This window comes from Leishmania infantum, chromosome 24 (assembly GCF_000002875.2).
Source record: "Leishmania infantum JPCM5 genome chromosome 24".
Lineage (NCBI taxonomy): Eukaryota > Euglenozoa > Kinetoplastea > Trypanosomatida > Trypanosomatidae > Leishmania > Leishmania infantum.
In genome coordinates this window covers 691,763-703,601 of record NC_009408.2, presented here as the reverse complement: position 1 = coordinate 703,601, position 11,839 = coordinate 691,763, and the positions used below count along the sequence as shown (strand labels likewise).

Genomic DNA, 11,839 nt, shown 5'->3' with positions numbered 1-11,839 from the left:
AGGCGCATCGTGAAGGAGCAGGCAGTGGTACAGAGCAACCCACTGAGGCAACTTGCATCGAGAGCCAGGATTCCACCCAATGAGTGGCGCCGGCCAATCTTCGGCGGCGCTCATGAAGGCTGCTGCTGTGGGCAAGGATGAGCGGGTGAGGTGAACGGTCACGGTTTCCGCCGCTCTGTCGACGCCCATACCATCGGCGCACATGAACCACAGTGCACCTCCCGCGTCACGCGCGCCCGCTGTCGCCTCTCTTCTCTTCTTTGGCATGTTCACCCTCCTCCCCCCCCTACCCCCTCCACACTGGGCAGCACCAAAGAGAACGTTTCTCGCTCAGCTAGCAACGTGTCCGCCGCCTCTGCGATACCACCAGCCACATCCGCCACCATGACCGTGCCGATCGACCAGCTCACGAACGCGCAGATTAAGGAGGAGCTGCGCACGCTGTACGCCGTCACCGACTTCGCCGACTGCATCGAGCACGGCGATCTCCAGAAGAAGCTGCAGGCAATTCGTGACTCGACCCCCATCACTCACGGCCTCCGCTATGGCACGCTGCTGGAGATCGGTAACAAGAGCCCGACCGGCGTCGTCACCCTCGTTCACGGTCTGGGCGACTCCGCTTACGGCTGGGAGAGCGTCGGCCACGAACTCTTGCGCCGCCTGCCTCACCTTCTCTTTCTGCTGCCTACCGCCCCGTCACGGAGCGTGACGATCAACGGCGGCATGTCGATGCCTGCTTGGTACGACATCATAGACATGTGCAACAGCGGCCTGCTCAGCGGCCGGCAGGATGTCGCCTCCGTCCGACAGTCCTGCGACTATGTGCGTAGCATCGCCCACGTGGCAACGAAGAAGTATGGCATCGCGCCGCAGCGTGTTGTCTACAGTGGCTTCTCCCAGGGCGCGGCTGTCTCACTCTGCACTGGGCTGACGGCGCACATCGCCCCGGCTGGCATCGCGTGCATGTCCGGCTACCTAGCTGCGTGCACGGATGTGCTGCCGCGCATTGTGCAGAAAGCCGTTCCTATCACCATGTTCCACGGCCGTCAAGACCCCGTTGTGCCCATTTCCGCCGCGAAGGAGACGAAGGAGATATTGGAGAAGGACGGCGGTGTCGCCCCGATCAGCTTCCTGGAGTACGACATGGATCACTCCACCCTCCCGCAGGAGATCAACGACCTCACCTCGTTCTTATCTCGCGTTCTGCCGGAAAAGTTCTAAGTGAGTTCCGAAAAAAAAAAAACAGAGGAGCGCAGTAGGTGTGTGCATGTGTATTTCTGTGTTCTCGTACGTTGTCCGAGTCTGTGATTGTTATCGTTTCTGGAAGCATGTAGCAACCTCCAGCGCCGCCTCCGTGGGGACGGCGAGGGAGGCGGATCGCCCCTCCGCAGTTCCGTGGTGGTTAGACTAGGGAAAAAGAGCACAAGAAAATGTTATAGAACCAATTAAGAAGGATGTGCTGGAGTCACAGACGCCCCTCTCTTTCACTCCCTGCCCATCTCCACACTCACCATCGCACGCGTGCGAGACTAGGCGAAGGGCCACTCGTGTATATGCGAACACTCCCCCTCCCCCTTTCTCCCTTCTCTATCCTCAAGTTACTCTGTGCAGGGGCGCCGCAAGCCTCCGCAAGAGGCGAAAGGAAACCGGGCGCACAGAAGAACAGCACTCGTGACGTGCGTGTGGCTGTATGTTCACCGAGCCCTTTGCGCTTCGCATTATCTCACGGCAGATAGAAAAAGGCGTGCCGAGGTGCGCGAATCCTCGTGTCGCACGATGCGACTCACGCCACTCCGATGCTCAGCAGCGGCCTTTAACTTCACCTCACTGCTCCTCCAAGGCAGCGGCGGTGGCTACCGTTTCTTCGAAGATATGTATCCAAAGCACGACCCCGCCCCGCGATACAGGTACTACGAGGACCAGATGCAGAGCCCCACGGTACGGTCGCTGGAGCCCAAGAAGCAAATGACGGAGACGGAGAAGCTGCACCATCTGCACGACTGGAAGAAGGACAAGGAGGGGCTCACCCCACCACCGGAGTTCGGCTGGCCAGAGGAGTGGGGCCCGGAGCCGGGGGAGGAGGGGCACAGTGAATGGTACAGGAAGAACCGCATGTACATGTCATATGAGGAGAAGTCCCGCTACGACCTGCGCGTCGGTGTGCCGGTGGAGAAGAACTCGATGCGGCACCAGGAGATGCCGTACCAGAAGCGCATGAAGGCCGCCTACGTGAATTTGGAAGAGAAGAACCCGCAATACTTCGACCCCCGCCAGCGCAAGTACTGGGCCGAGTACTCGTACGAGGATCAGCGCGACACGATGGCCAAAGCGCGTGATGACTACATCACGGAGTGGCTCGACGAGCCAGGGGTAACCAAGGAGAACGTGGCCAAGAAGATCGGCGACTACAACGGGACGGCAAAGAACCAAAACGTGAAGTCGGTGCAGCGGCGGCCAGAGTGGGAGCTGGCGCCGCGGCCCGAGTACGATGACGATTGAAAGAGGCGAAGAGGGCACAGAGATGTCCACTCATGCACCTCCCCCCCCCTCCCGCTCCTCTTTCGTGCTCCGTGTCTGAGCTTCACGTGATTGGGGCTGCTGCTGATGGCAAGGGTGGGGGTGGGGACCAATGAACGGACAGTGATGCATACTGGTACTGCTGTCGTTGTTGTCTTCCTTTGGTATGTGTTGGGGAGGTCGCACTGCTTCACTTGATGTCGGCAGCGCACGCTGGCTGCATTACAACGATACGTGTATATACCGGCGCGCACACACACACACACGAAGCGCGCCTACTCCCTTTCTCTCTGTGCCCCTCGTGTGTGTGGCACGTGGATCTTGTCCCGCTTATCCACTTTTCTATCGGTACCCTTTCCAGATCACCCGTCTCATCGCTCTCGCTAGTTGCCCGTGCCTCGGTGCTTACGCAAGCACTTCTCATCGAACGTCCACCGCTTCCTTGAGGTTCAACGTGGCGATAAGAGAAGCGAGTGCAGGCAACATGAAAGGAAGAGACGATTACAGCTGAGGGGAGGTAGCTCTTGGGTGGAGCCGCAACTGGAGTAGGCCCCTTCGGCTCATATGATAATGTCGCTGCCCCCCCCCTCCTTCACCCCCTTACTCTCCCCGAGGAGGAGGGCGCGGCGCAGGGCTGTCATCGCCAGCTCTAAGCGTATGAGTGCGACTTGTTGCTTGTGTTGCCTGACTGTCTTTGCTCTCTTCCCGCACCCCAATCCCACGCGCACGCTCAAACAAGCACACATCACCGCAAAGCCATCCAGAGCACTGCCAAGGAGAGGCAGCATCGAAAGGAAGCAGGACGAGTTGAGGAGGTGCGACTGCATACCCCCTGCACCGGCACAGCGACAGGCATACAGACGATTCCATGTTTCACTTCGGTCTTAGAGGCCGCCTTGTGGCGATGTCGGCAGCCTCGGTCGCTGCCCCGTTAAATATCACGGCGCGCCGTCTGCTCTTCTCTTCCGGCAATGCGTCTTCATCATCAGCGGCCTCGGTGACTGGCACACGTAGGTCCTCCGCAGGCGCCGCACGCGCACCTCTCTCTTCCTCATTCACGTCCGCTCCGTCAGCAGGAAGGCACAAGGCCGTCAAGTCAATGTTGCCGCCGGCAGCATCAGCAGCAGCAGACAGCATCCACAAGTTCAGCGACAACAAGGCAGAAGCCTCCGCGTACGTTTGCGGCGCTGACGACGTTCCTTCGTACTCCAGTGCTTCGCACATGAGCTACCTCATGCTGCACAGCCGCCGCCTCTGGCTGCCTCTGGTGCTCTACGCCTGCTACTACGCACTGTCGGCGTACCTCAACCCAGTGCAGGCGGGTCTTTACGCGACGGCCAGTGTTGTGGCGCAGCGACTAAGCGTACACGGACGCAGAAACAAGGTTCACAAGGACATGACCGGCTACACGTGCGTCGTGACAGGCGGCACGAGCGGCATTGGCCTCTACACGGCGATGCAACTGCTGGATATGGGCGCCCACGTCATAATCGCTGCGCCTTCAGGAAAGGAGAAGGAGACGATGGATTTCCTACAGCGAAACTGCCTCGTTGGTGCGCCGGCTGCAACCGCGACGGTCGCGTCCTCCTCCGCTTCACCTGAGTGTGAGCCTCTCGAGAACCGCGTCACCTTCATCGCCATGGACTACATGGACCAGCTGGAGGTGATGGCAGCTGCCGCGCGCATCAAGGCCCTCACGCACGACCGCATCGACCTCCTCGTGAACTGCGCGGGTGTGTGGAAGGAGGAGCCGACCGTGACGAAGCAGAAGTTTGAGGAGCACATCGGCGTCAACTTCCTCGGGCCGTTCCACTTCACCGAGGCGCTGCTCCCGTCCCTGCGCAAGTCATCGCGTAGGTGCGGCCGCATCGTGTACGTCACGTGCGCCTCACACAACGGCGTCTCCAGAGGGAACGTGGTGCGTGAGCGCATGATGCTGCTGCCGGGGCCGAACGAGTTGCAGATCACCGCGCGTTGCTACAGTGCGTCGAAGCTCGGCAACATTTACCATGCTCAGTCCATTGCGAACCGCCGCTATGAAGGCATCCCGCTGAACCGCCAGAGCGATCTGCACCCCGTCGATGTATGCTGCGCCGACCCGGGCTTCTGCTTCACCTCACTGCAGCAAGCAAATGTGAACCCGTTTCTCGGCAACAGCATCGTCGCCCGCACGCTTCGGTCTCTGTGGATCAAGGATGCGTACGAGGGTAGCCAAACTGTTGTGAACTGCTGCGTACGCGACACTATCGAGAACGGCGGCTACTACGCCGAGTGTGCGCTGATGCCAAGTGGGCTCAGCAAGCGCGCGAAAGACCCAAAGAGCCGCGACGATGTAGTGCACTGGGCTATGGCGAAGACGATTGCCAAGTACTACACTGTACAACCGGAGTAAGAGTCACCCATCGATGGATGCGTTGGAGTACGGGGGGGGTCAGTGCGTATGTCCATGTGTACGTGTTATTTTGGTTCTCGTGGCGTGCTGATGGACTTCAAGGTAAAGTGGGTGAGGGTTGATCACGGGGCGGTTGTCGCCAGAGCGTCTTTGTACGAGTGGCTAAGTAGCACAACAAGAGCAGTAACACGAAGAAGATGGTCAAATGCTAGATCCGCAGCGCTGGGCATGAGGAGGGGGAAAAAGGAGGCGGCGGGGCAAGTGCTGTGCACCAATTCCGCCTCGCTCTGCGTGCGCGTGCCCGCACGCGTGTGAGAGCACACATACTCACCTCAAGGAAGGAGTAGTGAATGTGGGCGCGCCTCGCTGCGCCCTCCCCCTCCCCCCTCGCACCCGCATCTACCATCTCCTGTGCTCGTGTGTGTGGAGGAGGGGGGAGGAGGGCGTATGTGCGTGTATATCCTCTACGTTGCTCCCTAGGTGTCTCCTCTCTTCCTGAAACTCTTGCGTGGATAGCGTTGCTTGTGCATGTCTGCGCATGCGTATGTGTGCACCGTTCGCATTCTCTTTCAATATCCATCACTCACGCGCACCTACGCAGGAGAAAAGGGTGTGCCAGACGTTCGACGTGGTGGAAACGCAAGGCGCAGCATGTATCGGTATTGTACGAGCGCATCCTTGGCCGTGGGAGCAGCTGCGCCGCGAGTGGTGCCCCGACACTCACAGTCCGCCGCCGTCCTGCTCCGTCTTCATTGCAGCTGCACTGAGGGCTTTCGCCGCACCACCGTCATTGCCCATTCCCAACGGCTGGCACACACACACGCCCTCGCCCTGATACGGCGCTGGATAAGCAAGGGTTCACGTGGGTTGGCATCTTCGCTCATGGCCTCCCCTCCATCGGCGCCGTCAGCTCCGTCCGCTGTCTCGAAGGCAGCATCAGACGACATCGTGGCGGCAACCACAGCAAGCGGCTCTGGGGAGGCGGCGCAGCGAGTCAAACTGCGCTCTGCACGTCCGTCACCGCGCTCGATCTCGCATGTGAAGCAGAAGCCGCTCTTCCCGGGCATGTTCCGCCACGTCTCAATGTTCGAGGGCGAACACGTCTACCACTATGGCCGCCACACTTTCACCATCATGCGGGACAGTGCGGTCATGGGTATAATACCGGCAGGCTGTATCCTGGGCTACATTGTTACCCACATGCCCTCGGGGCCGGTGATTCCGTTTGAGGTGCAGTGCTTGTTCATGGCCGCCTTGTTCGTGCTGTCGCGCCTCATGGCAGCCGGCAGGCGCAACCGATGCACCAAGGACCTGACTGGTCGGCATGTTGTCCTCACCGGCGGCACCAGCGGCATCGGGAAGGCCACCGCGGCGCAGCTGGCAAAGATGGGGGCGGACATCACGATTATAGCCAAGGACTCGCCGCACGCCGCGGAGGCGCTCTTGTACGTGCGCAGCCACGCCAAGAACAGCGTCGATCAGCAAATCCACCTGCAGCCGCTGAACCTCGACGACTTCATCGCGGTGCGGGAGTACTGCAAGCGCGCGCGGCACAGCAACCGTTCCATCGACATACTAGTGAACGCGGCGGGAGTGCTGCAGGAAAAGTACGTGACGACCCGCTTTGGCGATGACATGCAGCTGGCCATCAACTTCCTTGGCCCGTATCTACTCACCGAGGGCCTGCTCCCGCTCGTGGAGGCGGCGCACGGCCGCATCGTCTACGTCGCATGCAGTGCGCACGTGGGCGTGAAGGGGAACGTCGTGCAGACGTACCTCAGTGGGCGTGGCGTATGGTCACCGCGAGTCGCAGACAAGTTCGACGGCTTGGAGCAGTACGGCTTCACAAAGCTCGGCAACATCTTCCACGCCCAGCAGCTGGCCCTCCGCTCCTACCCGAAGCCGGCGAAGAGTAGCGTGTCCTCGAGGCTGACGCTCCAGCAGCAGGTAATCGGGACTCGTGGTGGGCACAAGCAGCCTGCGTCGCGCAGGTCCGGATATGCCGCCGCTGTTGAAGTCGCTGCAGCTTCACAGGCCAGCGGCACTGAAGCTGCCGGCGCCACGGCAACCGTAAACATCGAGCCACGATTCACTTGCTGCGCCTGCTCACCAGGGGGCGTCATCACAAACCTGTACCGTAGCACCCCGTTCTCCGGCACCTTCGTGTATCTCTACTACCTCTACATCCTTGTAATGCGCACCGCGTGGGAGGGGAGTCAGACGGTAGTGAACTGCTGCGTGCGGGACGACTTCAAGAACGGCGGGTATTACATGAACACGCGCTATCAGCCAGCCGGACTGTCCAAGACGGCCTGCAACGTGGCGGAGCGCGATCAGGTGATGACGTGGGTACACAACAAGATGAAGCCGTACATGAAGTGGGAATAGGAAGCGCGCAGTCCTGTATGCGTGCATGTCTGTTTGTGTGTGCGCGCGCACCCATCCAGGGGTGCGGAAAGCAGAGATTGATGGTCACAGACGCACTCGAGCTCCAGATAGCAAAGCAACCAGCACCGCGAACATGACGCGTGAAGACACTCACAGACGCGCCACACACACACACACAGAGGTGGTGCGTGGGTGGTTGGATAGGAGGGGAGAAAGCGATGATGCGCCTCGTGGCCATGGAGGGTGGCGCGCTGCGGCCGCCTCGCTGAATCCCTTAGTCATTTTTCTTCTGCATCTCTCTCTCTCTCTGCGTGCGGCGAAGCGGGAGGGGAACATGCGCCCCATCCTCTACGCCACGGATGGTGATGATGAGAATGGTGATGGAGGGTGGTCGTGATACCTGCTGCGAGTTTCCTCTCTTATCCATGACTACCACCCTCCGCCTCCTCCTCTTTCTCCCTTGTGTTCCTCGGCACATACGGCTTGCTTGCCCTCCTTCGCGACATAAAAGTGGATTTGCCTCACACAACGCTAATAAAAGCGCTCACTAGCAGACCTACACACAAACACGCGCGCGCGTACATCGACGCTTTCCCTCTGCCCACGCACACAAAATGGGTCTCACTCAGGATCAGACGCAGCGCGTCAAGACGGCCTTTCTTAGCTACGCGCAAGGGCAGCCTAAGGTAAGCGAGGCCATGATGGACCAGCTCATCTGTGGCGCCATCCCTGGGTTGTCCTGGGAGCAGCTGCAGGCGAAAAAAGCGGTGCGAAAGGTAAGCGCAGACGGCTACGACCTTGTAGCCTTCTTTGCCATTGTGAACTCCGACCCGGCGTACATTGCCTTCATTCAGCAGCACTTCCCCCCGGCGCCGCCGGAGCAGAAGGAGCCGGAAGTGGACGCACTGGCGCTGAAGACCGCTAAGGGCTTCTAAGCATACAGAGAGGCACGCACACACACACACACACACATGCACCTGGAGACCTTTGCATGACCCTGCAGGAAAGGAGGGTGGTATCAAACGCGGTTGTGGTCGAAGGCGTGCGCACGTCTGTGGGGTCAGCCACGTCTGTTTCGTTTTATATGTTCAGCTAACGCTCTCCGACATCTATGTGAGACCCCTCTACGATTATTCAGTGCCTCGCCCCTTCTTCTGTCGACGCAAATGTGCACGCGGAGTCGGGGATTAGAGGTGCCCCGCTTCTATAGGTCGTGCTGGTCCGCGCGTTTATGTCCCACTGAGGGGGAGGGGGAGCTGTCAGGACATTCGTCAGGCTCTCCCTCCCTCCCCCGCCTTTCTCCTTTCCTTTCATCATTGTATCAGTGAAGCTGCTCGTATGAAGGCGCCTGCGTGCGTGCGTGCGTGACGTTGCTGATGCCTTTACTGTTTTGTTTGTTTGTTTTTTGTTTGTATTTGCGTATCCCATCGTCCTGTCGACCATCATCTTCTTGCGTGCGGCGTTGCCGTGGAAAGGTCTATGTAAATATCTTGAAGGGAGTGCACACACTCGCCGACACTCTCCCCTACCTCCGCAATCTTGCCAGCAACCTCGACACCAACAGTCGCCGGTTAAAGTGGAAGTGGGCGCGTTTGCCCTCCATCTCTGCACCCCCTCCCCTCGGTGGGCATTGGCGTACGTGTGCGTGAGGAGGGGAAGGCGCGGAAGAACGGGCCCCCTCCTCTCCTCTTCCCTTTTTCAGGTGCGCGTTAGTCTGCGTGCGGAATGAGTGAGTGCTTTCTCCGAGCAGCCACCGCCCGCGTAGTGCTCGGCGCAGCTCTCCTATCTGTGTCGCCGTTGCGTGTTGGCCATCTGCTCCTCACGCGCCGCGGCGACTGTTGCAGTGCATCTGGACTGGCTTTCCTACATAGCGACTCCTTACTCCTCATCCCCTCTCTCCACCTCTCGCGCACCCACGCGCGTATGTGCAACCTCTGCACAGATACACGCCAACTGCTACGGCGTCCACCATCTCTTCTCTCAACCTTTCTCCGCTCAGCTGTTTCACCTGAGAGCATAAAGGCAGTCTACAGAGAAACCATCAAAGCCGCTACGCTTCTCTTGCATCCTACCTCCCAACAATGGACAGCGACTTGTCTGCTGAGATAGCGCGCATCGAGGCAGAGTTGGCGCAAGATGCAGAGTTGCGCCAGCAGCAGCAGCAGCAGCAGCAGCAGCAGCTGGCACCGCAGCTGTCGCAGCAGCCTCCTGCCTCCTTATTTGGCTTTGGCCAGACAGCCCCGGCCCAGCCGCAACAGCAGCAGCAACAGCTGTTCCACACCCAGCCTCCACAACCACAGCAGCAACCATCCAACCCCTTCAACGTCAATGCCAGTCCCTTCATGCCGACACCGCAGCAGCCTGATTACTCGCAGCAACAGCAACAGCAGCAGCAGCAGCCCATAGGTAGCGCTGGGCAGGCCGCCGCGCAAGCCTGTGCACCAACGCCAATCATTCACAGCTTCTCCAAGGACACAGACAGCCGTTCGATCTTCATCGGCAACTTGCCAAGGGGGACCGACGGCACCCCGGCGACGACGCCGGAGGAGCTAGTGCAGTTCTTCGCTGACTGTGGCAACATTCTCAACTGCACGGTGCTGAAGGACCGCGCGACAGGGGAGCCGAAGGGCACCGCCTACATTGAATTCGCCGACTACACGGCGATGGGCAAGGCCATCGATACAAAGAACAACGCCAACTTCAAGGGCAGCACTATAATTGTATGCGTGAGTACGTCCCCTATCTTTTACTTGCAGGTTTCTTCGGTTAAGCTTCTAAAGCCCATGCAGCGGCCTCGCGCGTGGAGGGGGTGCGCGTGAGCGGAGTGTGTCCGTCTGTGGCAATGGAGGTGTGTTTCGCTGGCGTGCTGTCTTTGGTCAGAGGGGTCGTGCACGTGTGCCCGCACTCTGGCATCGAAGACAGCGCACGTGGAGCACCCACATGCACACCCTCCCTCCCTCACACATCTGGCCATCCTCACCCGCCCTCTTTTCTACCCCTCCCCCCCCCTCCCCCTCTCCCCCTAACTAAAAGGAAAGCCTGCTTATGCACGCATGCACATTTGTCCGTGTGTGCGCAGTGGGGTGGGGTGGGGTGGGTGTGGAGTCGGTGCATGCGACTGTATATGTGAATAGTGTCGATGCAGGTGTGTGCGTGTGCAGGTGATCAGTGCGGAATTCGGGGCGTTGGACGGCAGACAGGCAGACAGACACGCAACAGCTAAAGGATGCGACCCGCCCGCGGAACGGTGTGCAGTCATCATGGCACATACGCACCGCTAGACGAGTGAACTGCAAAACAAACGCACAAGGAGACACACACACACACACGCACACACAGCGAAAACTTCTAAAGCAAAGGATGAGACAAAGAAAAAGCACGCGTGCGTGGAGGTGTGATGGTGATCGTGGGTCGCGTCGGTTGTGGTGGTAAGAGGATCGAGGTGTTGATGAGGTGGCGGCGAACACACACATCCACATAGCGAGAGAGGCGAGAAAGTGAGAGGAGAGCAGAGCGAGTGAGGTTGGGGAGGCGGGATACGGAACCGTGCATGAGTCCCAGATCAAACCGCTGCTTCTTCCTCCTTCCCTCGCTCTCTCTGTCCCTTCCGCTCCTTTTCCTCTGTGCGCGTGTGTATGTAGGCCATCCACTGCTTTCACCAAGATCACCGAGCACGTCCGCACTTTCACCGCGCCCTCACTCCTGCAAGGCCAACAAGCAGCAACCAGAAGAAACGCAAAACAAAACGAAAAGTGCGACTGCAGTCCCTCCCCCACCCCTCAAAGAAAAAAAAAGAAGTGCCGTTCAAAGTACGCACACGCACACACATATACACACATACATGCATACATACATGCACACACGTATATACACACGCCTATGCCATACATACATGCAGATATGCGTATGTGTACATATGTGTATGGCATAGGTGTGCAGGCAGGCACGCACGCGAAAAGTGCACAGACAGCAAAAAATGCGAAGAGACATAAGAAAAAGGGGACAACAAAAAAAGGGGTGCCACACACTGCGGGTACGTAACACACCCACATATGCATCCATATATGCACATCTATATATCTATATGTATATGTGCGTACCTTTCCTGTGTGTGTGTGTGTGTGTGTGCCTGGCTATGTATTTGTGTACGTATGTGCGCGTGCGTCTCTCTCTCGTCCCTGCCTGTCTTTTTTCCCTTGCGTGTGTTTTTCGCTGTCTGTCTGTCCTTGTTTGCTCTCTGGTCTCCCTCTCTGTGTCCTCTCACGCTACCTCATCAACCTCTCTCCTCGCATGCTCCGCTCCCTCCCTCCCCTCCCCCTTTTTACCCTCCCCCCCGCTGCTGCAGGTATAGCTTCTCCAACCTTGTACCAACATCCTCGACCTCCTCATTTTCACTCTCCGCCTCTCCTTACAACTTCTCTCTCCTACCTCTCCCTCTCCCTCTCCCTCTCTCCTCACTCAACTACAGGTGACCCACAAGCGGTCCAACTTCAAGCCGGGCCGCGGTGGCCGCGGTGCTGGCCGTGGTCGTGGCCGTAGCGG

At 59.0% G+C, this 11,839-nt stretch overlaps 6 protein-coding genes across 6 annotated transcripts; all 6 read left to right on the top strand.

Annotated features, from left to right (window-relative positions):
- Positions 1–384: 384 nt before the first annotated feature.
- LINJ_24_1910 (putative lysophospholipase) lies at positions 385–1,221 on the top strand (the record flags this gene model as incomplete). Its single annotated transcript, XM_003392544.1, has 1 exon — positions 385–1,221. The coding sequence occupies one exon, from the start codon at positions 385–387 to the stop codon at positions 1,219–1,221; it is 837 nt and encodes a 278-aa protein (XP_003392592.1).
- A 555-nt stretch (positions 1,222–1,776) lies between these two features.
- LINJ_24_1900 (conserved hypothetical protein) lies at positions 1,777–2,499 on the top strand (the record flags this gene model as incomplete). The annotated part of the gene is made up of 1 exon (XM_003392543.1): positions 1,777–2,499. One exon carries the CDS (start codon positions 1,777–1,779, stop codon positions 2,497–2,499), a length of 723 nt encoding a protein of 240 aa, XP_003392591.1.
- An 886-nt stretch (positions 2,500–3,385) lies between these two features.
- LINJ_24_1890 (putative short chain dehydrogenase/reductase) lies at positions 3,386–4,909 on the top strand (the record flags this gene model as incomplete). Its single annotated transcript, XM_003392542.1, has 1 exon — positions 3,386–4,909. One exon carries the CDS (start codon positions 3,386–3,388, stop codon positions 4,907–4,909), a length of 1,524 nt encoding a protein of 507 aa, XP_003392590.1.
- Positions 4,910–5,791: 882 nt separating this feature from the next.
- Positions 5,792–7,297, top strand: LINJ_24_1880 (putative short chain dehydrogenase/reductase; the record flags this gene model as incomplete). The annotated part of the gene is made up of 1 exon (XM_003392541.1): positions 5,792–7,297. One exon carries the CDS (start codon positions 5,792–5,794, stop codon positions 7,295–7,297), a length of 1,506 nt encoding a protein of 501 aa, XP_003392589.1.
- Positions 7,298–7,911: 614 nt separating this feature from the next.
- LINJ_24_1870 (conserved hypothetical protein) lies at positions 7,912–8,232 on the top strand (the record flags this gene model as incomplete). The annotated part of the gene is made up of 1 exon (XM_003392540.1): positions 7,912–8,232. One exon carries the CDS (start codon positions 7,912–7,914, stop codon positions 8,230–8,232), a length of 321 nt encoding a protein of 106 aa, XP_003392588.1.
- A 1,146-nt stretch (positions 8,233–9,378) lies between these two features.
- Positions 9,379–10,116, top strand: LINJ_24_1860 (conserved hypothetical protein; the record flags this gene model as incomplete). The annotated part of the gene is made up of 1 exon (XM_003392539.1): positions 9,379–10,116. The coding sequence occupies one exon, from the start codon at positions 9,379–9,381 to the stop codon at positions 10,114–10,116; it is 738 nt and encodes a 245-aa protein (XP_003392587.1).
- Between the last annotated feature and the right edge of the window lie 1,723 nt (positions 10,117–11,839).